This window comes from Lates calcarifer, linkage group LG7_1, assembly GCF_001640805.2.
Source record: "Lates calcarifer isolate ASB-BC8 linkage group LG7_1, TLL_Latcal_v3, whole genome shotgun sequence".
NCBI lineage: Eukaryota > Metazoa > Chordata > Actinopteri > Centropomidae > Lates > Lates calcarifer.
The window spans coordinates 14,004,440-14,031,275 of NC_066839.1; the positions used below are offsets into that span (position 1 = coordinate 14,004,440).

The following is a 26,836-nucleotide window of genomic DNA, read 5'->3' on the forward strand; positions in this document are numbered from 1 at the left end:
CCTTCATATGTTTAAACACAGATGTTTGTCTTTTGAAAAACAATCTAATATCATTGTTTATTCAATATTTATGTATTTAGTTGCCTTTATTAGACACTGTTTCCCATAAACCCAAGACATTTATGAGCTAAACGTCATGGCTCGACAAGGAGGCAAGTCCATGAGTGAGTCAAGGTGCTGGGGTTGGTTCAGGCATGTCTTTAATAACAGCAGTACAGAGAGGAGCTGAAAGGTTCAGAAGATTCTAGACAGAAGAGATTATGACTAGAAAGTTGAAAAAAAGGATTGTGGAAGAAAGTACTGGTTGGATAAAGACAAAAAAAATGCTGAATAAGAGATTGCATTGAGTTACTGATGCAAATACAACAGAGGCTAATGCAGATGTGAGGCTGTGACTTTAGCTCTCTAAACATCCTAACTTAAAGAATTTTACCATCACTTATACTTGTCTATATCGATGTTACCTTCTATTCATATGTATTTTCAGACTAATATTTTTCTTGTGCAGTACAAAAGGTCCTTTCCAGCTTCTTAAATAAGACACAGAGCCACAGCTTGAGAAACATGTTTTTTTGTTTGTTTGTTCCTTCCGTGCAGCAGACGAAATATTTTTCATCCAGATGGTTGTGAAACAAACCATTGGGCTTTTCATAGATCACTGGAGCTTTAATTTTCAGAAAGTTAAATGCTTAACTCTGTAACTCAGATGTAATGGTATGAACATGAGAGGCACATGAGAGGTCTATAATATGCCATGCCATGTGTGTGTTATATTGGTTGTTAAAACTCCATCAGGTGCCTCAGGTGTTTTGGATGCTCTTTTAATAACATAATTTACTAACTCAATAAAAATGGAAGACACAAGCAAGTTCACCAGGAGGTAAGAGAAAAAGGTAGAGAAAGCTCAAAATGGCAAACAAAGTTGAGGAGAAGCACAGACCAGTGTGAGAGGTAGGCCGTGGAGGGAAAACACTTTCATGTGAGGTAAACAGAGAAAGCTGTGGTATGTGACATCAGGCTTGGATGGGATCAGCTGGCTGGATGCTGCATGTGAGGCGGTGACGTGGTCCTCTGGGACTTGAGTTAGCAATTTTATTTCAGGCTCTCCATCATCTATCCACCTCGGCTCCTAATGTTTTGTTTATGCTTTCCATCCCCTTTCCTTCCCTCTACTTCCAACTCATCATCCAACCCCAGGCGGTCTTCGCTCTCTTCACCCAGAACCTCAATTATACACCAGACATTATTTTTTTTCTCTCTCTTTTCATCTCTCATTCACTTTCCTCTTCCTCCCATCGCCCACCACTGTTGTGCTCGGTGAGAGCGAGACGAGAGCACCTCGCCCTAAATCACCCCGACAGACGCCGAGACAGACGAGCAGAGGAGTGGAGCTCCACCCTAAACCTTTCATGATAGAGCTACACGCCAAATGACTAACTGTGGCGCAAAATTACTGCCACATCACCTGCAGCTGCAGCTCCTGCAGGGCTTCACCAAACCAAACCGGAGTGGATTTCCTATAAGACCTTATCCACTGAGACCTTTTGTTCTCCTGGAGCACTGCACATCTCCATAAGACCCATCATTAGCCTGATCTGAGCTATAAGCTGTCATATGTTGATCCTATAAGAGCAGATTGATTGCTGTTACCAAGAGGGTGTGACTGCATGTCTGTGTTTTTGTGTGCCATTTCAACATACCGTACGTCTAAGGCGACTGACAGCATATTTTTTCTCACGTTATGGCAGCTAACAGGTTACAGATGCTTTTAAAGGAAGTGCAGTGGAAATATCATCTTTCATGCCATATATTTGTGCACATGCAGAGTATATTAATAATCAATCGCCTGAAGAGTGGTCTCAGAAACACACATACACAAATGCACACAACTTTGGCAGACACCTAAAAGGCATTATATTCTACTTTTGCATCGTTTTTTTGGCCATAAATCATTCTGCAGAGTCAAAACAAAGTTGAGCCTGAGTGTTTGCCTCTGCTGCACATGCAACCAGTCATTTGAGTCATCTGTCTCGCAGACAAGGAACAGACAAAGTTGTGAGCTGTTGCTGGGGCTACATAATAATGCTGATCTCAACAGATCTCAAAAATAAGAAGAAGAAAAAAAGAGAGAAATGAATAAAAACGTTTAATTGCTGAGTCGCAAAGTTCATTTGGTCGGATCAGTCATGCAACCGGAATGACTCTTTCACAGATTTCCCACAGCAAATACCTGCAATATATCAGAACAGAACTGGAGCTCAATCTCACCGTAAATCACAACACACATGACACATATATGTGGAGTGAGAGAAGACAGATGCTTTGAATGATTGATAACCAATATGGCTGATTTTGTCACAGTTGTGTGTATTTAATTAGGACATTTTTACTCATTCAGCTTTTCAGAATGTAATCACAATACATTGCATTAAAGGATAGAATGACCTAACTTGGCTCTTGGATGACACTGTTTACCCAACACAGCTGTGCAAATACATGTGTTAATGTTTCAGTACAGTCTGAAGTGTGGGAAACTGAGAATAAGAGAGAGGAGAAATGTGTGTATAATGAAGTACAGTACGAGCAGTATGAAAAGAGCACCATCTAGTGAGTTTTTCAGCAGGGTCAGTGAGTCTGCGGTCAGTCCAGTGCCACATGGTAATCCAGCAGATGGCACTGCAGTACCTCCATGCTGTGTGAGTGTGACCTTTGTTGAAACTATTCAGGGGTTTTCCAGTTTCTCCATGAAAGTGGAAGAATGATGTATGAAAAGGAAGGTGAGGGTGAACATACCAGAATCTAAGTTACTCATCTGACGCTGTAACTATTTAACTTTAATTTGAGACATTTCAGGAAGAGGCAGAAAACTGGACGTCAGTGACATGAATACATAACCTACAGACTTTCAGGAAATTACGTTTCTTTGTTTTTGTACAGGTTTAAGGTTTCATCCACACCTTAAAATAAAGCTATGTCTACTTGTGACTTCCTCATTTGCATACAGGATATGCATGGCCAGATCAACTTGTTACTAGGATTCCCGGGTAAAACATGAACTCATGGGCCATTACAACTTCCCCTTCATGCCTCCCATTCACTGTGAATTATTTACTATTGTCTCAGATTTGCTGTGGGGTAATTTGATTAAATGCCTTAACTTGCAACATATACACACATAAGTGAAGTACACAGTTAATTTAACCAAGTACCCACCAATACAAAATACCCAAGATAATGAGTTTGACACAGTGTTATTTACTTTTTTATGTTTCTGTTATTTAGCCAAACTATAATATTTTAAGTTATATTTTAGATTATTTACTACACAAAAATAATCATACTTTAGTTTCTGTAAATAACCCTTAAGATTAGTAATAAAGTAAACCCAACTTTAAAACTCTCATTATGCTACTTAGTATTGTGCCTTGCTGGCACATTTTTTTTTTACTGAATTGACACACACCAGAAAACCTGGTGATTTTGGGGCCCTCTGAGTTCTGGGGTCCAAGGACGTTGCTGGTAATCTGGCCTTGCATATATACTGTGCCTAACAGTTGAAACCAGTTAATCCAAAGAGTGCAACTGCATGTCTCTGTTTACATAGCACAGACACTTTATCATCACAGAATATCAATGTGGTCTTGACATCTCAAACCACACCATACAGGAAGCTGAGTCACAGATAGGGCGATTCACTTCCTGTTTATTTTGTCACAGCAGTTTGCTGCCCTCAGTTATGACAGACCAGGAGAGCTGAACAGTCTGTGAGGAAAAATGAGGAAAATATTGATTGTATCAACCTCTGGGGCTGCATGAAAAAGACTGAGTTGAGTTTAGCTCACAGGCTGTTTTTTTTTTTTTTTTTTTTTTTTTACAAACTTTATAAATGTTATTAGTTTATGTTCTTTGCATTGTATGAAACCTCTTATATGAATAATATATCTATGTGTGTTTTTGCTTACGTGTTCATTAGACATGAACTCAGACACATCTTGCACAAGTTAAATTCAAACAACTACATTTTCCAACAACCTCTGCCTCATGTTTTGAGAAAGGGTAAGGCCAGTTTAGTCATGATTCCCCTATGCTGTCTTCAATTCAACACAATATTCCTACACTTTTTATCTGTCATTAACATAGTTACACTTGGAGAACCTTCTAGGAGCGCTGCAGTGGCTTACAGTGCAGGGCACATCAGTGAATCTCATTAGTGGCTGTGCAAGAGTTTAGTGGGGGCTTACACTACTGAGCGCACTCCTCAAGGTTGGCTGGGGTTAGCAAAGGTCTCTTACTAAGGTCAGGGTTAAACCTGATTGAAAATACTGTTGGGGCTCATCTTTGCCCAGATACAGTTCCAATAGTGACATATCTTTGTGCGTTACATACTGTATATGTGTCAAAGGGCCATGAGCTACACTCTGAGAATGTGAATTTCATGCACAGTAGCAGGAACAGGAAGGTTGGTAATTGCTTGCAGCTGATTCATTACTTATGTGAGACTGTAAGATCACACTTTCAACGGTTGTTGTGGGACAGCCAGCACAAACCAGTTTGTGTACAATCATTTCTACAAACCCAATGCTTTATATCAGCAGATTCTGATACTGAGATGAGCTTACACAAGATAGATAAGAGTTGTATGTCCCCAGTTTAAAACACAGCTAAGCACAATGTGTTTATGATAATAAAATACGCAGGTTACTTTAGGATAAAATCGGTGCAATGCAATGCAAAATAAATAAATAAATAAATAGGATCGTGAAGAAGCAAGTTTATACTGTTACTGTTTTATATAAAGGGAGTAGATGATGTTAGACTCAAAGGGAGAACAGGATATGAAGTTTTTAATTTAGGGGGAGGTCACTCAGCTTTTCATAAGATGCATTGGTTAGAAAATGCACATATCCAGCTGTGCTAGTGTTAAAACTGCCCATGTTAACCCCAGCATGGACCAAACACAGAAGCAAGGCCCAGTCTTCAATTCAGCTAGCCAAAGATTCATGATGGAACTAGCTGGCTGTTTTGTTTACAAGTCAATAACTTCCTGGTAGAGATAGTGAGGATATTTTTTTCTTCTCTTAAAACAAAATGTGATGGTTCATGCATTCGATGTCAACACCAAATGCTGACATGCAACAATGTAAAGCAGTGGCTAAATTTCAACCAGCGGATTTTAGCATCTTCACTACAACCTCTCTCAGGTGGACTGTAAAAACAAAATAAGTTACCAATTGCTTCTCTATTAACTGACTATATCTGATAACGTTAGCTTAAGTCAGGTATGGTTAACCAGGTTAAAATGTAGATTGTTGGTCGACTTGATGCCACAGAGTGTTTATGTTAACTGACCATTAAAATATTCATACTAAAAACATTTAATTTTAAATAAAAATGACATTGAATCACCTCCATGTTAGCAGCTTTTTATACCAAGCCAGGAAATTAGAGGTTAAAATTTTGTAAAAATAACTGTTAGCTGATTATATTCCCTCATCAGATGTGACACACTTCTTTTACTCCCCAGTCTACAACAGTAGAAAATAGAACAGGAGAAAGTACTTGGTAGTTGGACTGAGTAAAGAATGCACTTTGGATCAACATGATCTCAAAGATACATTTACTAATTTAAATCCAGATGAAAGAATAAAAATAGAATGTTAAGGGAGTGAGAGGGGGAAAGGCAAGGAGGAGGAGAGTGGAGGCACGTTCAGCTAACGGGCTCACTGTAATCTCTTAATGAACTTTCACATGTAAGAATGGCAGAAAAAGGGGATGGAAAAGAGGATGAGCCAAAAAAGAGGAAGAGTGGCATAGGATGGAGGGAGGGAACTAAGGATTAATAATGAAAGACAAGGGTGCTTGGGATGAAGGTGCAGAGAGAGAAACAAACCAGAAGGCCCAAACGGATGTGCTGCCCAAGTCTATATTTGACTTTTTGAATGAAGTTCTCAGTTTCATTCGAGCATAAGGAGGGCTGTCTGTACATTCAGCTCAAAAAAGTGGCATAGACTAATGCACACATAGAGCAGCATGCTAAATAAAATGACAAAATAGTAGTTACAAAGAATAAACAAGGACATAAATTCTCACATAACAGATACTGCATGTGATGATGCACGTTTACACACACAAATTTGTTTCCATAAGTGGTGACTGGTTTGGCAGACTGACATGGGGTCTGTCTGAAATCCCCTTGCCAATCCTCTGATGTCGTCAGACATTGGAAACCAAGCCGGTGTCATCCACTTGACAAGTCAGAGGTCACGTAAGAAGCTGCTTCATGGTAAGTATCCATGGCAGTAAGCCTGACATTGAGCTATTTGGTGAATGGGAGAAGTGACGAGTGTGACTGACCCGCTGTCTTGTGAAAACCTGCCGAGCTGCACTGTCTGCAGTCTGGAAATGTTGGCACAATATTTTCTGTACCTTGGCTCAAATAAAGCTTCAAGTTTGTGTCACACTGCAATGTACTCATTTCAAATTTTCTATCATCTGACTGTCGTTTATTGTAACACTTAGTAGCCGCAGCACTGACCACTGTTTAGCCAGTGATACACAGATAAGAAGCAATACCAAGAAGAGAAAACAGCTCCCACACATTTCAAATAAATCCCCTTTGTACTGAAATTAGTTACAGAAAAATTGACACAGTACATTTATAGGAATGCATGCATGCATGCATCTGTGCCTTCATGGCTAAAATTCTTGAACAATAACGTGCAGCATACAGCATAACAGAAATATCCAGATATCACAGGTTTTAAAGCTAAATGTTAAAGATTGGAAGTTTTTTTCACAACTGAGCCTTCAGTTTGTTTTTTCTGTAACTCGGTTATTCCACCACATTGTTCAAATATTTATAACACATTTGTTTGACAGTTCTGGTATTGTCTTACATTGCTTAAAAAACAAACATGACTTTTTACCATCTTTTTGCAATGTTTTGTGATCTGGGCGTGCACCAAGCATGCATGCAATAGAGGCGTGAGCCCGCATGTACGAGTCTTTTCACGCATGCCTGAGTGTGTGTGTGTGTCAGTGTGAACGTGTGTGTCACTACAGGGTAATCTGTAGTAAGCTGGTTTATGGGCTCGTCTGCAGTGACGCAGATATATGCGCCAAGCTTTGCACTTATAGATTGTCCATGACAACTAACCTGCAGAGACTCCATGGCCTATACCGTACATACTGACAGACAGCTCACTGCATATCTTACATATCAGAAATAAGCCTGCAATAAATTCACATATTTTTAAATTGATATTTAAACATATTTTACGTGAGATATACATACATATAATATACATTTTGTGTATGATTATACAAACTTGCAAAAGCTCTCTGCAATTCTGCTGCAAGTTTGCAGAATAAATTACAGATTTAAAAGTTGCTGTAAACAAGTGTGTGCAGGGCCTAATGATGAATGGGTGAAAAATCACCCCTAGAGGGCGTTCGGGATATGTGCATTCCCCAGCCTCACCTGTGAAGGAGGAACTGTAAATTAAGACTGACACGATTCGCATTTGTAATATCTGTGATGCTGTTATCCAGAGTGAATTACAGTGGACATACTGCTCAGTATTCATGATTTCAACAAACCCCTTAAAGGAGGACAGACATTGTGTTGCAATCATATTAATCCCCACGGAACTGTCTGACCACAACTGCACCAGGTAAAGGCACTCCTCTTTCAGTTCTAAATATTAGAAAATACTAGGCATCTGTTGTAGTATTAAATACGCTGCATACACATGAGTTTACCCTCGCGGCAGTGGTCTAACACAGTGGAGAACTGACACTATATAGAACCCCAAGAAGTGTGGAGAGTGGCTGCATCTCTGGAGTAACGGGGTATAGAGGGGTGCGGAAGAACTCGATTCTATGCGAGAAGGGATTTTGGTTGAGGGTCAGCGTCCAGCCTCGTCTCTTGTTACGCCCATTCTCCAGACACGCCTCAGTCTCCGGTCTCGCAGCCACTCAAAGTAAGTATGGGAAGTGGCGGCGGCTATTAGTAGGTGTAGGCTGTCAATCACACCGACCCGCCTCAACGCTTCTCAGACGGGAAGCGCACCGTTCACACAACTTCTCCAGCAGCTGTGGAGCGGGACCTCTGTGATACCACGCAGTATCATCGAGCGACAAACGGCCAAAATGTAAAGGATAAGTCGCCGTACACCGCTTTCTGAAAGTAGGTGTGAAGTTGAGAAGTGTAGCGGTGTTAAAAACGATGCGTAAAATCGCTGTGGCGCAGCAGGGACGCACAATAGTCTGTGCGTAAAAAAAGAGTGAGCCAAAGAGGACAGAAGTGAAAATTCGGTGGTGGAATCAAACATTTTCCCGGATGCAATGGATGCGTCAGTGAGCGTTTTGGACAAAAGCTGACGCTGTGAGTAACAATCGATTCGACTTAAACAATTGGCCTCTTCTTTCCAGCGTTTGGCGACAGAGCCGGAGCGGAGCGCGCAGCGGGGCAGCAGATGCTGGACAGTGACTAAGCCTCACGACTGGAAAGCTCATGAATTGAATTTGTCTGGAGTGCAGACTTTATGTAAGAAGTAGGACAAGCATAACGCCGCCCAACTAGTTCTTTCCGTCATGCGTAGGGACGCTTTGTCGTCCAGCATCTTGATGTTATGATAGAGTTCAGTTCCTGCGGGTCAGCTCCTCAGAAAGTTACAGCTAGCTGATGCCACTGGAGCCAGTAGAAAGTTTCAGTCGTTTACAGCCTATCGTCTACCTCTGATCGACATGGACGAGAGCGTTGAGTCCGCCGCGGCCGAGGGTTGCCCGGACGGCGGAGAGAGCATCAACCTCAGCGTGCTCAACTGGGAGCAAGTGCAGCGGCTGGACACCATCCTCACCGGCTCCATCCCCATCCACGGCCGGTGGAGCTTCCCCACTCTGGAGGTGAAGCCGCGAGATATCGTCAAGGTGGTGCGGAGCCGCATGGAGGAGAAGCGAATACACGTCCGGGAGGTGCGACTGAACGGCTCCGCGGCCAGCTACGTCCTGCACGAGGACAGCGGCCTGGGATGGAAAGATCTGGACTTAATATTCTGCGCCGAGCTGAAAGGAGAGATGGAATTCCAGATAGTGAAAGATATAGTCCTGGACTCTCTTCTAGACTTCCTGCCCGAGGGAGTGAATAAAGAAAAGATTACACCAGTGACCTTAAAGGTAGTGTATGGAGTTTTAACTCATGTACAGTATATTGATCAAATCATTTGCAAAGCACCATTGACATTTTGTCTCAAACTTTTCAGACTTTCAGAGCTACTTGGAAAGATTGTGCATGCTGTTGAACCTTCCTTTACCTCTTTATCTTATTTCCATCTATTCTCACCGTAACTATTGCCCGTAAATTGCACACTGCTGAAATTATATTTCCCAGCCAATACACACGTTTTCTCTTTGCAAATGCTCCTAAATTCCATTTAAATGCATCTTACAAAAACCAAGAGTTAGATCTGCCATAAATATGTCCAACCAGCACAGAGATATAAGCCCTCAAATAGTAAAAAGGTTGGTTTCCAATTCAAAGAGGATTCTGTCTAATCCAATTGGAATCAGATCCACATTAATCAGTCGGCCCTCAGTTACCTGGATACCAAGGACTACCCAGGCTACTAATGGCCCACCAACAGATGTGATTAGCAAAACATCATGACTAACAGAGTGAATCAAGATTTTTATCTGGTGCAAATAGCATTTATGTCTGGTTTTCGAAGCCTGCTCAAACCAAGACTGGTTTTTGACATTTTTAAAAAAAATCTCCATATAGGACCCGCAGTGCAATCTTTGTTAAGCCCAATCATGAAAACAAACAATTTCCTGATAAGCAGGTCTAGTATCATTTTCATAGAAATAACTCATAAGTGTTCGGTGCAGTGATGCAGGAACTAACTTTGTTGCAGTTGTGAGAGGAAGGAAAAAAGAGGAGGAAGAGTTGGTAAACAGTTGCAGAGAAGGCAAGAGGCCTCTGAGTGACTGGAAAAGAAGTCTGACATATCTTCTTCTTAAGAATATGACTTAGTGCTCAAGAAATGAAATAAATCTCTCCATTTTAGCCTATAATTTGTTCTTATTTTTACCACAGTGCCTTTTATAAGTTCTGCAAGTGACAGATGTTTTATAGAGAACAAATGACTAAAACTATATTTGTTTTTTGTATGTGTTATTGATAAAATGCTTGCAACATTTAATGATTTACATGACTTAAAACATGTATGTTTTATGCTTATATTTAAAAATATAGAGGGGGTAAATCTAGCTGTTAACTCCCTGCGTTCCAGCAGTGTCTTCAATTCTTTGATACCAGTTTTCACTCATGGATTAACTGACTTAAACTCTGCAAAAATACAAAATGCAGTAAACACAGATCAGTGTCTCCAGTCTGTGATGACACCCAATTCTTTGCTTATATGTTTTTTAGGAGGCCTATGTGCAAAAGATGGTGAAGGTGTGTAATGACTCAGACCGCTGGAGTCTCATCTCCCTCTCCAACAACCGTGGTAAGAATGTGGAGCTGAAGTTTGTGGACTCTCTTCGACGGCAGTTTGAGTTCAGCGTGGACTCCTTCCAGATCCGCCTGGACTCCCTCCTCCTCTTCTACGAGTGCTCCGAGCACCCCATGGCAGCCACTTTCCACCCCACGATCCTCGGGGAGAGCGTCTACGGCGACTTCCCCACTGCCCTCGACCACCTGCGCAAGCGCCTAATCTGCACCCGGAGTCCTGAAGAGATCAGAGGTGGGGGCCTGCTGAAGTACTGCCACCTGCTGGTACGGGGTTTCCGTGCGGCTTCTGACGCTGAGATGAAACTGCTGCAGCGCTACATGTGCTCACGCTTCTTCATAGACTTTCCTGACGTGGGCGAGCAGAGGAGGAAGCTGGAGTCCTACCTGCAGAACCACTTTGTAGACCTGGAAGACAGGAAGTACGACTACCTGGCCACGCTGTACGATGTTGTACAGGAGAGCACGGTGTGCCTGATGGGCCACGAGAGGCGCCAGACACTCAGCCTCATCTCGTCGCTGGCGCTGCGGGTCCTGGCCGAGCAGAACGCCATTCCCAACGCTGCAAACGTCACCTGTTTCTACCAGCCAGCCCCTTATGTCTCAGATGGCAACTTCAGCAACTATTACGTAGCACAGGTTCAGCCTGTCTACTCCTGTCCCCCCTCGCCTCCTCAGCCATACCTTACCCCTCAGCATCATCCCATGTATGCCACCTGGTTGCCCTGTAACTAAACCTTGTGTACATTCATGCACATTTGTGTAACTGGTGGAACTCATGCCCACTTAAAAGGGATGAATGATGATCTTTTTATCTCTTCTGTGAGATGCAAAACTTAGGGAAACAAGAAAGGAAGTACAGGAGACAAAATTAGACAAAGAATGCAGATAAAAGAGGAGAATAAAGGACGAAAGGGAAATGAGGACAAGGAACGTGGCTAAAGGCAGGGGACCAGAGAAAGGCCTTTCCCCAGGGGGAAGGATGCCACGACATGGAGGAGCTGAGCACACAGTGAGAGATGCCAGCGAGAGAGGCTGACCCATCAGTTTCACGGCTCTTTTGTCGGAGCCAAGATCGATTTGGTAGAGCAAACCACAAGTTGAGCTCAGCCTTGAAGTCATCAACAGCCGACGTGACAATATTTTCCCCCTGCGTCGTGAGTTGCAGCTCACAGGAACTCAAATTACAAATAGTGAACATGTCTAATATCCACATCCTCTTTGCATTACAAACCAAAATGGACACAAACAGCACAGCCATGGAGCGGAATGCAAGACACGCATGACATGATGAAGATATTAATTTGTGGTCAAACAATGACAACCCCTGACCTTTTGCATGTGCTCTGTTGTGTGTGTGTGTGTGTGTGTGTGTGTGTGTGTGTGTGTGTGTGTGTATGTGTGTGTGTGTATGTGTATGTGCAAAAAGAGGAACTGGATACTGTTTACAAATCCAAAGATCTACTTTAATTCTCAAGTTTATCTGAACTCTGAAAAAAAAAAACAACAAAACAATGCATGCTTTATTTCTGTACAGGAATAATTTTCTTTAAGTGCCTAGATAAAGCCTAAAGGGAAGAGATATTTTTGTGATTCTTTATCATAGAGAACTGTTGAGTTGTCTTATTGACATTTTTCAAGGTGATAATGAATGTATTGAGAGAGTTTACCAAATGCTGAGTAAGGTCTCTTACACCGAGGAAGGTACTGTATAGGACCAGCTTTTGACAATGTTTAGTTGAAGACTGCTCTTATCTGCAGTCCTGCTGGACGAATGCACATCCTGATTACCAAAGAGGAAGTAACAACATAATCTCATCATCTCTAGAAAGAGATGGGGGAGGGGTTGGGGGTTGGATAAAAAATGCTTATTAGAGTAAAATAGATGTAATTGTGAGAGAAATGTACAGATTGAGAGAGGTTTGGCTTGAGAGGATAAACTGCTCTTATCTGCAGTTTTATTGGATTGCAGCATACTGTGGACCAGTGCACAGCCCGATAACCAAAAAAGCTATTTATCACAGAGAGAAGATAATATAATCAACATTTGTGGGGGATGAATTGCCAAGAAAGAGGTGTATTTGGAGTGTGTAAAAGTTTCTCCCAAAGCGCAATTCAAAATGGTATTTCAGCACATGCTAAGTATGTCAAAATGCATACATGCTACATGCTGAAATGTTTACATAATTTGTGTACAAAGGCATTTTGTCATCCTGTATGCATTATGAAAGAAGAGAGCTTTCCACAAGAAAAAAAGAAGGTTCAAAATATACATCCACTGCAGTGGCATCTGAAGATATCTGCATACTTCACAGTGATACAACAAGCTGTGTGTTTGTCAGAGGGGTGAAGGGTGGATTGTGTATGCAAGGACTTTGCAACAGTGTGCAAGCGTACTCCTGCTAGAGTCAGAGACCCAGCAGATACTTTATGCACAAAGCTAGAAAAGCTTCAAAGATGATGTAAGCTCAGTGAATGTTGGCCAATGTACAGTATTTCATCCTTGCTTTAGAAAAAAAAAGTCAGCGTTTGAGATGTGTGGAAATTTGGCTGCATGTGCAGTTGACAGCTGTCGAAAGAAATGTTATCCTCCTCTTAGCACGGAAAAGTACCACACAATGAGGAAATAATCAAAAAATGCCGAGTGCAGATAAAGACAATCACATGGATGTTTGAATGGCAATAAGACAAGTTGGCTAGGAACCAAGATTTTTGAGACGATCATGGAAATAACAGGTGTACATTTTCAACTTTACAAGTGCAAGAGACTCAGCATTTTCTCTCAAACATGTTGTCAGAGCTCCTATTTTTCTATCAATCTCTATTTTTGTACAGTTTGTGTTTGGCCTGGTGTAGCAGGCAGATTCAAAGCTGTGTTGTTGGGTCTAAGAGTTTCCTTTCTTTTTTTGTGGCGTGTGCGAATCTGTGTTTTATTTTGGCTGATGAAAAGCAGTGCAGGTGGACACAGTGGCTACACTGAGACACAGATTTGACTTCTGTTGAGCTGTTTCATATGGATTTCTGTTGCTCCAAAGAGATTGTTTCACTGTTTTGCGTGTGTTTTTAACTGTCGTCCTGTTTGGACATGAAAATACTGATCTGATAAATTTGTTCAAGATTATCGACTTGATAATTAAAAACAAACTGCTCACTTTCGGTCTTTTTTTTTTGTTATCAGTATAATTACACTCACTCCCAGTAACAGTAACAGTCTCCATGGTATTTTGTAGACGCTTCACCTCCCTGAACCTCAGTTTAGCTGAGGTAAAAAGGCTCTGGCATTTTAATTTGGTGCCCAGGCTTTTGCAGACAGAGGAACACTCTTCATGCGGTCAATGTCCCGAGGTGCCCGCACAATCCCAGTGGGCACGACTGTTGCTGCCAGCAAGTGACAGCTGAACGTGACGGATTTCCCCTCTGAGAGACGTCACTGACGGGCGTCATCGACCGTCATCGTGCTGTTTGCCAGGCCTCATTAGCTGAGAGTGAATTCGCAACAGCAGGTAGATCATGTATATGCACAGACCTTACTACCAGCAGAGCCTTGGTCTCCAGGGACACAGGGTAACTGACTGAGTACATTGGCTCCAGGTCTACATCACTCTAATGCCCGTAGGCCTCAGCCTCCAGACGTCACTTTACCTGCTGACACTGAGAATAAATATTTTACTTTGTCTCTCTTTCATCTTTTTTTCTTTATTCTGTCTGTCTCTTTGTCACCCCAATTTTTCTCTACTCTTGATCTTTGCCTTTAACCTTATTTCTTTGACCAAACTGCTTTTAAAAATGCGTCTGATATGTTCAGCTCTTTTGTGACTTGTAGCTGGTTGGTCTGTTTACTGGCTGTGTCATACTGAGTACACAGCTTCATGTCATCTGTGCTGTCTGGTTTGGTTTTTTTTGTCCTCAGTCATTTCCCTTCATCTCTGCCTGCATGGGCTTCTTGATGAATTTAAGCAGACTGAGAGATGAGCTACGGAAAGGAGAACGGGGCCAATGTTATCCTCTGTTAAGAGGGAGAGAGTGGACACTAAATATAGCCCCCCCCTCTCAGCCACTGTAAGGACATTAAGTCATCTGCAGAAAGCTGATTAGCCTCCCTCCATAAGCATGTGCTCAGTGCTCCGGTGTGGTTGCTGTGGAGAGATTTACCAGCTATTGTACTGTAACACATACCTCCCCCCATCTCTCCCTTTTAGGTCACTCTCGCTTGAAAGGACAAAAAAAAAAATTGAGTCCACTTCCTTATCAAGGGCTTAAAGGGAACTGAGAACAAGGGATTGAGGAGTTTAGTGCGTTGCACAACAGGGAAAGAGCTAACCCAATAACACAGGCAGCTTAGGAAGTGCAGTACAAAGTCACAGACTGAGAACATCTCAAAAAAGGGAGAACTGCACCATCTATTGGGGTCATAAGTAGGCCTGTTGCTCTCAGAAATACAACAGTAATATGTGTGGAATAGACTGAGTGATGCAGAGGAAACTTAAAGAAATGGTTTGACACATTTGCTTTCTTGCCAAAAGTTAGAGCAGAAGATTGATATCAGTCTCATGTCTGTATACTAAATATGAAGCTATAATCAGAAGCCCATTAGTTTAGCTTTGCAGACTGGAAACAGGGGGAAACAGATAGCCTGGCTCGCTAATTAACACGTTATACTTAAGTTTTTTTCCCCCCATTTCCAGTCTTTATGCTAAGCTAAGGTAACTCCTGCTAGCTATAGCCACATATTAAATCTAGTGTTATACTTAACACATCTGTGAGGGTCTGCTAGGGTCCGAGTGATGTAAATTTCATCATCACAGACATCCCTGTACCCTCCAATTTCTTGTCAGCATGTGCTCCACCAAGCAAACTACAAAGTAGTACTATGGATCCATAGTGTCTGCAGCTGTCCATGTGCGTGACCGCAAGTCAGTTTAATTGAAGCTTTATCATACACATATGAGAATGATATAAATCTTCTAATCTAACTCCAAAATCTTTCCAAAATGTCAAACTATTGCTTTAAGAAGGGACCCACATTGAGCGTCTTTATTGGCTCTATATTTTGAGACTGTACGAGTGAGGTAGAACAGTGGGAATCCCACATCTGTTTAAAAACTCAAAGCTATGGACCGCCCTCAAAGATGAGACTCATGTTTGGCAAAAAACACCACAGCTATGACTTTAAGAAGAGCCATCAAAGAAATATGGAGAAAAAAGATTTCTTTCTGATTTATCCGTTGAAAGAATCGCTGACAGATTTATTTACTACAGATTTACTTATTTCTCATGGTCCAGGAAGATATTATATCTATCACCACACTGTTTTGTTTTAGCTCTTCAGGCAACAATTCAGATTGGAGAGACAGACACATAAATACCATTATAGAGATCCTCATTGTGCTCAAGGCTCTGTTGAGGCAGGCTGCTAGACGTAATGTATGACTTTTACATTTAAAGTTAAAACATCAGTTAAGATGTACTCAGAGGATATTATTTTCTAAATGAGACAATAATCACATTTGGAAGAGCCACCATGAAGAAGCCTATCCATAATCTAACATAAGACAGATGGTGTCTGAGTTCTGACAGAGTTGTGGTGTGAAAAACAGGCTAAAATGCTGAAGTGGGCCATAAAAAAAACTCAGTCAAATTCAAGACACTGTCTACTATCACGTTATTCAGTTTAGAGTTTAAAAAGAACTATATAATGAAATGAGTTAGCCAGTCGGTACAATATTCCTTCTGTGTAAAGCACTTTTATCATCTAGTGTTTTAATTAACAAGACTCTTTCCTGTCTCACCGTTCTCAGGCTCATGTGTGGGTATTTTCACAGGCCAAAGTCAGAGGGAGTCACATTATTGTTGCCATCTTTAATAGATTTGGGCTTCGCAACAACAGGAAATGAATAACACCAAAAGGTCGTTCAGCAGCTTGTAAAACACTGGGATTATGGGCGGGGTGCTGACAAGAGGTTTTTGTTTGTGAAGACATTCATGAGGACAACTTAATTTAGTTGAACTCTTATTCATAAGCAGCAGGTAGCTCAGGTGCTCAGACAAGAACATAAATATATGATAGAACAGAATGTTTTACACCTCTTCATTATCAGATCCAATGTGAGGATCTGTATCTAGATATAAACACACACACACACTGAGGACCAGTGGGGTTATGCTGGAGATGAACCAGTTGGAGCAGCAACAGGGCCAAGAGTCCATCCAGCTCAGCCCAGCCAGGGTCAGAGGTCGCCCAGTAAATCAAACAACAGCAAGACGAGACTGTGAGAAACAGCAATGCCTGTGTGTCTTTGTGTGTGAGACAGAGCGAAAGAGATAGAGTAAGATAGAGGGGGAAAAGTGTGTGGGCACGCATGTCTACATTTGTGTATTTGTGCTGTCTGTGTATTTGTGTTACAGGAAAATTTGCGTCTAGTTTTGAGTGTGAGACATCTGTGAGCTGTGTTGCTTTTAGAGATTATGAAAAGCAGCCATAAGGAAAACTCGATCCTCTTGATTATTAGGCAATACAATAATAATAATTCATATTTGTGGCAAAAACCAATTACAGGGAGAGTTTTGTGTGACATTAGATGCCAAACAACTGGCTGGCTGGAGCAATAAATCAGATTCATTCCTAATCTTAAGTGTTTATGCCTGGTAGTGTAAATAGTTTGGCCAGCTGGACCTGGGCCGGTGCTGGAATACAGATTGGCTCATTGCAGTGCAGAAAACCAACCACTAACAGAAAGAGAGAGAGACAGATTGGTAATTTGACACATAGCAGTGAAAATGATTGGTTTGTTTTTTCAATAGGAACAGGAGTCACCCTGTAACAGATCCATAAATAGATCTGCGTAGTCTCTCACACATCTGCATGTTTGCATGTGGCTGCAAAAAAAAAAAGAAAGAAAAAAAAAACGAATTACAAATTCAGTTCTATTTAATTCTATTAGTTGTTGGCTCTGTGTAGTCCCCATTTGGGATGGTCTTCTCCATTGCGTGGGAAACAGTCCCCCAAAGGTCCCATAGACAAGCTCTGGGAAGCGACTGAGTGTTCTAAGGTGGGGTAGTTAACCAGAGGTATATTTGCCAAATCAACCAGTAAGTCCTAACCCTAAAACCAAAAAATACAGTTTGAAAACACTTAAGATGAAACATAAATCTCACCTTTGTGTCAGTTGTCAAAATAAGTTTTTGAACCAGGCTCTCTGATGATGTGAGTCAACCCGTCGACTAGTTATTACTATATTTCTAGGTAGATCAGAGAGGAGGACTGACCGGCAGGCGGACAATGAAATCCATAGAGCCTTGCTGATAGCATGGCTAAAAAGGTTTGTATGAAGCATTTAATGACTTTATTAATGGATAATAATCTGTTTACTAATGATTTATAGATTAATTAGAAGCCATGTTGTAACAATTCTTCTTTTTTACAACAAGCCACGAGGGGCTTGTCTGCTCTCTCCTGCAAAATAACATCTGGTGCATGGTTCTCTAAAACACACATACACACACACACACCAACCCACACAATCCCACTAAAATAGCACTTAGCTAGCACACAGAGTGAGAGGAGAAGAAAATAGAGTGTAATGGAAGAAGATAGGACAAACCCTTAAATTGTCATATTGTGTGTTGAAGCATCCGTGTATTACCATTTAAGTGCATGATGACTTTGAAAACATCACAGCTACAAAATACACAAAACAAGCTGCTTAAAGTGCAAAAAGTCAGCAATAATACTCACTTAAAATATGCATGCCAGGCCTATCGGGATTCAAATCGTCGCTATTATCATCATCATCATTACCATAAATGAGATTAAAACAAACATTTTTGATATTATCAGCGGTGCAGTTGATGCTTATCCCGTTGTATCATTTCTCTTGGCCCTAGAGTCCAGTCATTAAAATATCACTTTAGAAAATAATGCTTTCCTTGGAGAAGTACACTGACTGCAATACCAGGTCTCAAAGTGCATGTAAGTGTGTGTGTGTGCACTTTTTGCAATAATACAGAACCAAGGAAACATGATATTTTCCTGATCCTTAGTGTTTTAAGGGGTTAGTTAAGATAAAATTTGGATTTCTGTAAGGTAGAATTTGGTTTAAGGGTTAAAGTGGTAAGATTCTGGTTTGGGGTCAGGAGGTTAACATAGTCGAACATAATGATTCAAAGATGTGTGCTTTCGAATGTGTGAATGTGCACGTGTGCACACCCCTTCCTGTTTCTGTTGACAGCATCCAGGGAGGTACTGAAAATTCATGATGGATTTTCTCCAGATGGTGAGGCAGCAGAAATAAAGAGCAAGCCTGACAAAATATCTGTTTGTTACCTGTGTTTGTGTGTGTATGTGTATGTGTATACTCTGAGTGGGGATTAGTTCTAGCTCAGTTTGGTTTAGGATAACCATGTTAAGCCAGCTTGTAAACATGTTAAAAAAAAAAAACTTTTTGTGGAATACATCTACTAGTTTTACAGTTTTCTTAATTTTAAATGGCAAATTGTGTACTGTACTAAGGGTCAATAGTGTTATTTTCTGAATCATAAAAGTGCATTTTAATAGAGCTTTATTGGATGTAAAATGATTTTCTAAAATACTACATGAATGGGATCAACATCTTATCACATATGCACATCATCTAAAGCGATTACAGTGTAAAACACTAAGTTGCACTTTTCTGCTTCAATGAAATAACAGTGATCTGTAATAGGCATTTATTTTCAGCACTGATACCCTCTGAGGGGTTCATTTGGAGCTAAATTTAAATCACCAAGGTGCTAATTTGTGTGAGTTTCTGTTTGTGTATCTCTTTCTCGCTGTTTTGATTTGTATGTGTGTGTGCCTCCTTATGAATGAGTGTTTATGGCTGTGTATGTAGGTTGTAGAAATGCCAGTTGTGCGCTCACATCCTGGTAAAAGCATTATTGCTTTCCTCTCGTCTCATGCCTGTTCTTACCTGGGCTGTAATGATAGTCATTATCACGTTGTAATAGCAAACACACCTGCCAGCTCGCTGCTTGTGCCAAAAACACACCTGTATGTGTTTAAGTATAGCTCTGGCACTGTATAGGGAAACGGAAAGTATAACTGGCCTCAAGAAATGACTGTGTGCATGTAGGCATGTTTAGTATTCAGCTTTATAGCATCATATATCACTATATCTATAGGGCCGCACAACATCGATAATGTCTTAGCACTTTGTGAAGGCTTTATTGAATTGGTAATGTTTTTCCCTCTTTTCAGAAGAAAAAAGCTGTTATAGGGGAAAAATGTTTTAGTGGCTCTATTCTGTGTGATGAAGGACTTTTGTGTAATTAATCACAGAAACTGTCTTAGTCACAACAGCTTGTCTCCAAACAGCAACCGGGGCAAATGTTTAGAGGAGTTATGCATTATTAGTGCTGCTGGTCAGAAAAACACGAGCAGACTGTGCTAAGTCTGCAGACTCTGGGTTTGTTGGTTTCAGTTTCACAGCAATGTTCCCGGCCGGTGAAAACCAAAACAAACTTATCCACAGTTTGACACAGCTGCTCATTTTTCATCAAATTCAGCTCCTCGAGCGATATGACATATTAATAATACAGATAGAAATGAAAATCAAACTCATATAATAAGATAAATCTACTGAAACATACAAATTGATCCAATTATATTAGAGTTATGCTACATTTTCACATGCAAAAAATACAGATGTGTTGCCTCCAACAAGGGACAACAGGGAGTAAAAATAACATCATTTGTCAGTGCTCTCCAATATGACCCACTGACAATTGCAAAAACGATTCACTTTAGAATTTTCTTATCTGCCATCCCTATGCTTAGGGTTTGGAATTGAAAACTACTTGGTAAAAGTTACGGAAAGATCATGGTCATGGTTTAAAGAAACCAACCATGTTGGAAAGAGACTGGATACAAACCACGGTCCCTGGCGTCAAAGACTGACACTTTTGTATAATCCACCGAAAACCTAAGAGGTTTTGCAGATCTGTCTGTTTGTCTGTTTATTAGTTGGTTGGTCTGACACTTAGTACCAGGTTTAAGTATCTCAACAACTGCTGGATACCATAAAGCACAAATCATACTGACATCCATGATCCCCAGAAGATGAATCCTACTGACTTTGGTGATTCCCTGACTTAACCTGTAGTGGCAACACAGCTATTGCCCTGACATTTTGGTGCAAATCCTCTAATACTTAAGTTTATGACCAAGCACCTGGAAAAATCATGACAAACAGCTTCAGCTGCAATTTGTATTACGGCTAATTAGCAAAAGCTAACATGCTAAAGTACGATTTTAACAAACTAAGATCTTTCAAACTGTGAGACAGACCAATGCGATCATTATTCTGGTGACAGTTTTGTGCCAGTTATGCTTTGAACAAACGTCGCTGGTGCTGGCAAACAGGAAAAGCTATAACAACTTCTGGTGGCTCTGATATATCTTACACTTCCCTTTAGTTATGCACAGTCAGTTTTGGATCTGATTCATCAAAGTGCTGCCTTTGACCAAGAGCCAGTACATGTGGGCATGTTGGTGTGAGCCTCATGAACTTTGAACTCTATCAATCACAAACTGGAAGGGAGCTTGGATCATCTTTAGCCTCCTTGGCTCTGTCTTCCCCTCTCTCACCAGCTCTGTTGATATATATGGAAGACTTTATGAGAGGTTATGTCTGTCACTAATGAACCAGTATTGGGAGATGACTTAGTCTACAGACATGCAATGATATTCACTTTGTTAGCTGCCAAACACAGCCAAAAGCAATTTTTGTCAGTCTACCATTAGTCAAATGAACTGGATAATTTCATGCCCATCGATAAGAAAGTCAAATGACAAGTAAACCTATTTTTTTTAACTAGCTGATGAAAGGAGAAAAGAACAGAGGAGAAGAAGAAGTGCAACTCCCATTTCCTGGTCTTCGGCAAGCACCAGAATACACGGACAATGTGTAGCATGCATGACCGTGTCTGTGTCATTGTGAGCTATGTGTGTGCATGTTGCTGCCACTGCATGCGCATGTTGTCTGGGATGTTTGCACAGCAAACAAAGTAATTATCTTAAGCCGGTGAGGATGTTCCTATTCATAAATCAAAGTTTTAAGAGCTGCTTGACATCCAACAGTAAGAATATGGTGCTAAAATATTCAACATGCTGACAGAAAAACAGAATGAGTACATTTGGCAGGAACAGTAATGTGTTTTCATTAATAGGTCATAGTTTAGAGTTACTTTCATGCTACTGTACTAACAAAAATATCTTTCTTTGTATTCCCCTTCATTCTCTGGTTGATATCATTCCAAAATAATTACTGACTCTATATTCATGAAGTTTCTTAGACTATTCATTTGTTACAGAAGGTTCGAGTGCCAGTATCAACATTCCCAGGCTGACCTGTCAGAAAAACCAGTGATTCAAATCCATCCATTACCAATCTGCACAAAAGTTACTTCCTTTTCCGACTGTCTGGTCAGATTTTTGCCTGCGTTCATTTGGAAAACAGATGTAAGTGGCTGTTTGCAGATCATTTACAAAAGCAAAATCTTTAAAAACGGCGCGACTAATTGCATAGTAATGTGTATTTTAATTGCTGTCAAGTAAACCATAGTCATGGTGTGACCACAACGGTCAGATGATATCCATTCAGCCATGGCCTGCAAACCGAATTCACCGTGTTTGCATTTCTGTGAAGAAATAGGAAAATTTACCCAGACTAAAAACATTTTCTCCAATGTCTTCCCTTTTTTCCCCCCACTTTCTACCTATATTTCACTCTTTTCTCTCGCTTTCTCCACTGCCTTTCTGCTGTCATTTAATGGGTGGTTGAGGCTAATCAAGGGTAGTTTGAGGATCAACCAAGAAGTTCTATTTTTGTTTTATTTTTGCTTTTTCTTTGGTTTGGTTCGTATATTTTTTATGCACAGATGGCATGAATGCCTCAGACAGAAAGAACTCTGTGTGTTTGTTGTGCTCATCAAGTGTTCCCCTATGAAAATTGGCTTGCTTGATGTGCAGAGAGGAAACTATGTTTTGTGGTTCATACTTGTTAGAAGGTAAATGTCAGGAGCAATTGGACTGAAGCTGAAATTGCTGCACAGATTTAAAAAAGAATTGTTTTTTGTGGGGTTTTTACTGACAGTTTGTACCCAAACACAAAGGATATGAAAATTCTCTGTTCAAAATAACACACTGTGGAGCGGACGAGGACTCGTAAATTTTCTGTGTTTGTCTCCCTGCACTGGCTTCCCGATGTTCTACTCTTAAGAAATGAAACTGTAAATGTTTTTGCAGATTTCAGGTTCTATGTGATAATGGGCTGACTGTGTGTGAGCATGAAAATGAGGGTGTCTGTTTTTCTGAATTCACACTGAGGATATATTGGCAAGGTTGTAGTAAAATCTCTCTTAACTGCAAGATAACTGTGCCCATCTAACAACTAATCCTCCATTATTATCCCTTTCATAAAACAAACTGTCATTTACTTATTCTCTCTTTGGCAGACAAGTTCCTCTCTGGTTCCCACCAGCTGATGGACCACAGCTTGAAAACTGAAGGGTCCGATGTCAGTGAAGGTAAAGTCCAGAAACCAAACTCACTGAGCTGCTTGTCTTCCTAATGACGGATTTGTGACCTTCCACTGTGGACTCTCAAGTGACCTCACCATGTGCTCTGAGGTCAAAGGTCAGTGGTGAGGGTAGAACAAAGGGAGACAGACTGCTGACAGGAGGGCGTGAAGGATAGAGCAAAGTGTCAGCAAAAAGCTGTAGATCTGACAAAACACTTTATTCTTTCGCGCCTGGAAACCTCTCATGTCCTGACTAATGAAGTGACCCAATTATTTATCATCTGAAAGTTGGGAAATCCAGAGTGATGGTCAGGAGGAGCTCAACTGGAGCACTATGGGAAAGTAATCCTGATATGCACTCACACACACTCACGGATACACAAAGTATTCTCTCATCTCACACTACAGCTATGTTTGTTCATGAGGCCCACTGTCTTTCACATCCTCTGAAACCTGTTCAGTCCATCCGCCCCATGACCCCGCTTTCACCTTGTTTTCCTTCCCTTCAACTCCTCTTTTACCCCATCCCACCTACCCAACACTCATACACTCGCCCTTCTGATGGGAGGTCAAGAAAACGACCCCAGAAAGTTATGCCGCCATCAAAAGCCAATCAGATGGAAAACCTTGCAGAAGGTCTGGTCACAGTTTACTCAAGGTCAGAGGGGCTGGCAACACACCGTCCTCCCCATCACCATGGCAACAACACAGTCTGGATACACAGACTTCTATTTTAGCAGTAAAATGTGACAACTGAAGTCGACTGACTCTCTCTCTGCCCTATGCAGTGACTGTCCAATCATGGCTTAGCAACTGCAACTAGGCAAGTAAGGCCTGTCAAACTTTAATTTCTCCACATGTTTAAGTTGTTGTACACGAGGCTCTGGCAAGAGTGACACTCTGCATTTAATTCTGCATTTCCAAAAACACAAGAGTAAAAATGTTGAGCATAAGCTGCAAATGTTAGCATGTCTGGATAACTACTTCCAGCAGAAATCTAGCATTACTTCTAAGGTCAAGAGGCACTTCGTATTGTGTAGGGTTACACATTACACTTAAAAAGCTCTGTTCACACCAGCATTTCCTCTGTGTGGGAGCCGGTCCTAAATGCTACTGGGCTACATCAATGTGCAGGCTAATGTTAGCAGTTCTGCCCTGGTCTACTTGGGGAAGTTAACACTCCAGCACCCCGGCCTGCGAAGCCCCCTGCTATGTCTTCAAAAGATTAAATCTGAAACAACAGCTTTTAAATGGTGGAAGATTTATTAAGAATACATAATCAACCACACATTTCTCATACATAGACTTAGTTATAAATCATATCTAATTCTACAAATAGAAAGAAAATACTGATTGAACTTTAATAAAGGGTATTTAACCAGCTCTGTTTTTTACCACAAACTTTCCTCATTCTCCAAGCCAAAAGCTGCAGTCTAATCACTTTCATATTAGTCACAAAAAAAAAGAAAAGAAACACTAATCCGATTAGAGGAGAGAAACAGCCAAATTCCTGACCTTCTCTGACCATAACCCATGTTTGTCTGCAGTCACTTGTGAGTTAGGGGCATCTGTTTCATATTGATGTGGTCATAGACAGTGAAAAGATGTGGAAAAATGAGAACAGAGAAAAAAATCTTTAAACTCGGGGACAAAAGTCCCGGATCCCCGCTGTAGCAGGTCACCCTGTGAGACTCTGTGCACGTTATGCTTGCGTGCGCATCTGCGCCAGTGTTTGTGTGTGTGTGTGTGCACACTCTATAAAAACCCATCCCGTCTGCTCCTCTCAGCCATCTGAGCGCAGCTGGTGAGCAGACATCTGGGGGGAGAGAGAGAGGAGAGTGAGAGAGGGACAAAGAAAGTTAGAGAGAGGGAGAAATACAGAAGGGGTGATAGTGGGGACAAAGGTAATTCAGGGTGAGACAGACTGAACTTATACAGAGCAACAATATGGATGTCGAAGTTTGTGCTTGGGCATAGCTGTGACATCTGGAAACGAGTACAGCCGTGTTTGAGAGATGGGTTTCCTTTCTAGTGTTAGATGAAAGCCTCCTTGATGGCATGCTTACTATTTAAAGTCTTATCGCTTAAAGAATGATATATTTTCCCAGTTCTTCTCAGCTTTTGGTCTGCAGGGATTAAGAGAGAGTGGATACTGGGGTTTGGATGGGTTTTGCAGTTGCATTTATCATAGGTTTCCCTGGAAAATTTGAGTTGTTTGTTTAGTTTCACCGATGTGAATGCAGGGTTTTCTTGAAGGAACGCAACATATGAAAAACTGCTATTTTTTCTACCCCCCCCCCCCCCCCCCACACACACACACACACACACACACACCACACACTCTGTCTTTCTCTTCTGCTGACAGCTCTGTTTATGTGGATGTTATTTTAATTGGAGGATAAAGTGAGCAGCAGTGGCTGTGGCCTAATTTCTAAGCAATAACTCCTGCAGATACTGAAATGCAACAGCAAAAAGCTTTTCTAAGGTCTAGACCGAAAGCCACTATAGTACCACTATCCAAGGACATAATGCTTAATTAATTATGTCACAAAACCACACACATGCACAGATAACACACACCTCAGCCAGCAGAAAGCTGCTGGCTTCAGTTTGTACACTGTGCGGTTACTGCCATGGAAAACTTCAAACTGAGATCCAATCCAAAGTCTTAAAAAAAGGAAAAAAATAACAGAGAGAGGATTCACAAAGATGGAAAGAGAAGGAAATGAGCTCCTGTCTCTGGAGTTAACTGATTACTGTCCTACAGCGGGAGGGAAAGAGGATGAGATCGCCAGAGAGACATGAAGAAGAGAAGTGGGGTTTACCTCCCAGAGATAACAGCATCATTTATCAGAAAAAAAGAGGAGAGAATATAAAAGATGATTCATTGTCTGAAAAGGCAGAGACAGTTCTTTCCATTTGATGGTCAAAGCTGTAAAAACAAACATACTATCTGAAACATGAAGGCGCTGAAATCCCTGCTAAACCATTTCCCTCTTGCAAAGACTGACTGTGTCATAAATGCATGACAACACTTCAAATAATAAAACTTATGTGGCGTGATGAAAGTTCTTGTTTACAGTATATTGTGTAGCACAACACTGCAAATAATAAAACTTATTTATACTTTAGTTATTTACGTCTTGTTTACAGTCATTTACTTTTATGGGACATGACCATTTCAGATCAAGTAAAATGGTACTCAAAACAGAAGGCTCCATAAAGATGAATATAAATGCCAATTTACACTAAGATTTTTTATTTCTGTGCAGCTGCTTATTGAAAACAGCAGCACATTTCTAAAGTATTCTGCAAACTGGTGATTTTTCATGTTTTGTTTCTCCCTAAATGGTCATGAAACTCAGTTAACCATACACCACATTGCTGTTACTGGGATCATGTTTTACAGGTTTAATGCTGAGAAGCTTTCAAAAAAGCTTCCCCATTGCAAACAAACTAATTCCACCTGAATATGGTGCTTTCTAAAGCATACCACACAAAAAATAAGCAGAAAATTATTTCATGTTTAATAGAGGGAATGTGCCTTCACTGACTTTTCATGTGTGAATTACCTGAAAAAGAAAGACAAGTGAGCAACATGCACATAAACTGAACTGACTACTGACCTATAAATGGAAAGTATTTGGAGCTATTCCATTAAGCCTCATACCCCCACACAGATGAATACGCACATAAAAAATAGAAAGTTTGATATAAATAATAATGAAACAAATAGATGATTCTCTGTATTGAATTGGCTCTTTCA

At 40.9% G+C, this 26,836-nt stretch overlaps 2 protein-coding genes across 2 annotated transcripts in view; one reads left to right on the forward strand and one right to left on the reverse strand.

Moving 5' to 3' along the window:
• Window positions 1–26,836, reverse strand: part of LOC108896787 (serine protease 23) — a 62,479-nt gene that overhangs the window by 18,036 nt on the left and 17,607 nt on the right. The window lies entirely within an intron of this gene.
• Window positions 7,935–13,664, forward strand: LOC108896789 (terminal nucleotidyltransferase 5A). The gene is made up of 2 exons (XM_018696031.2): window positions 7,935–9,177; window positions 10,433–13,664. Exons 1-2 carry the CDS (start codon window positions 8,749–8,751, stop codon window positions 11,246–11,248), a joined length of 1,245 nt encoding a protein of 414 aa, XP_018551547.1. The 5' UTR covers window positions 7,935–8,748; the 3' UTR covers window positions 11,249–13,664.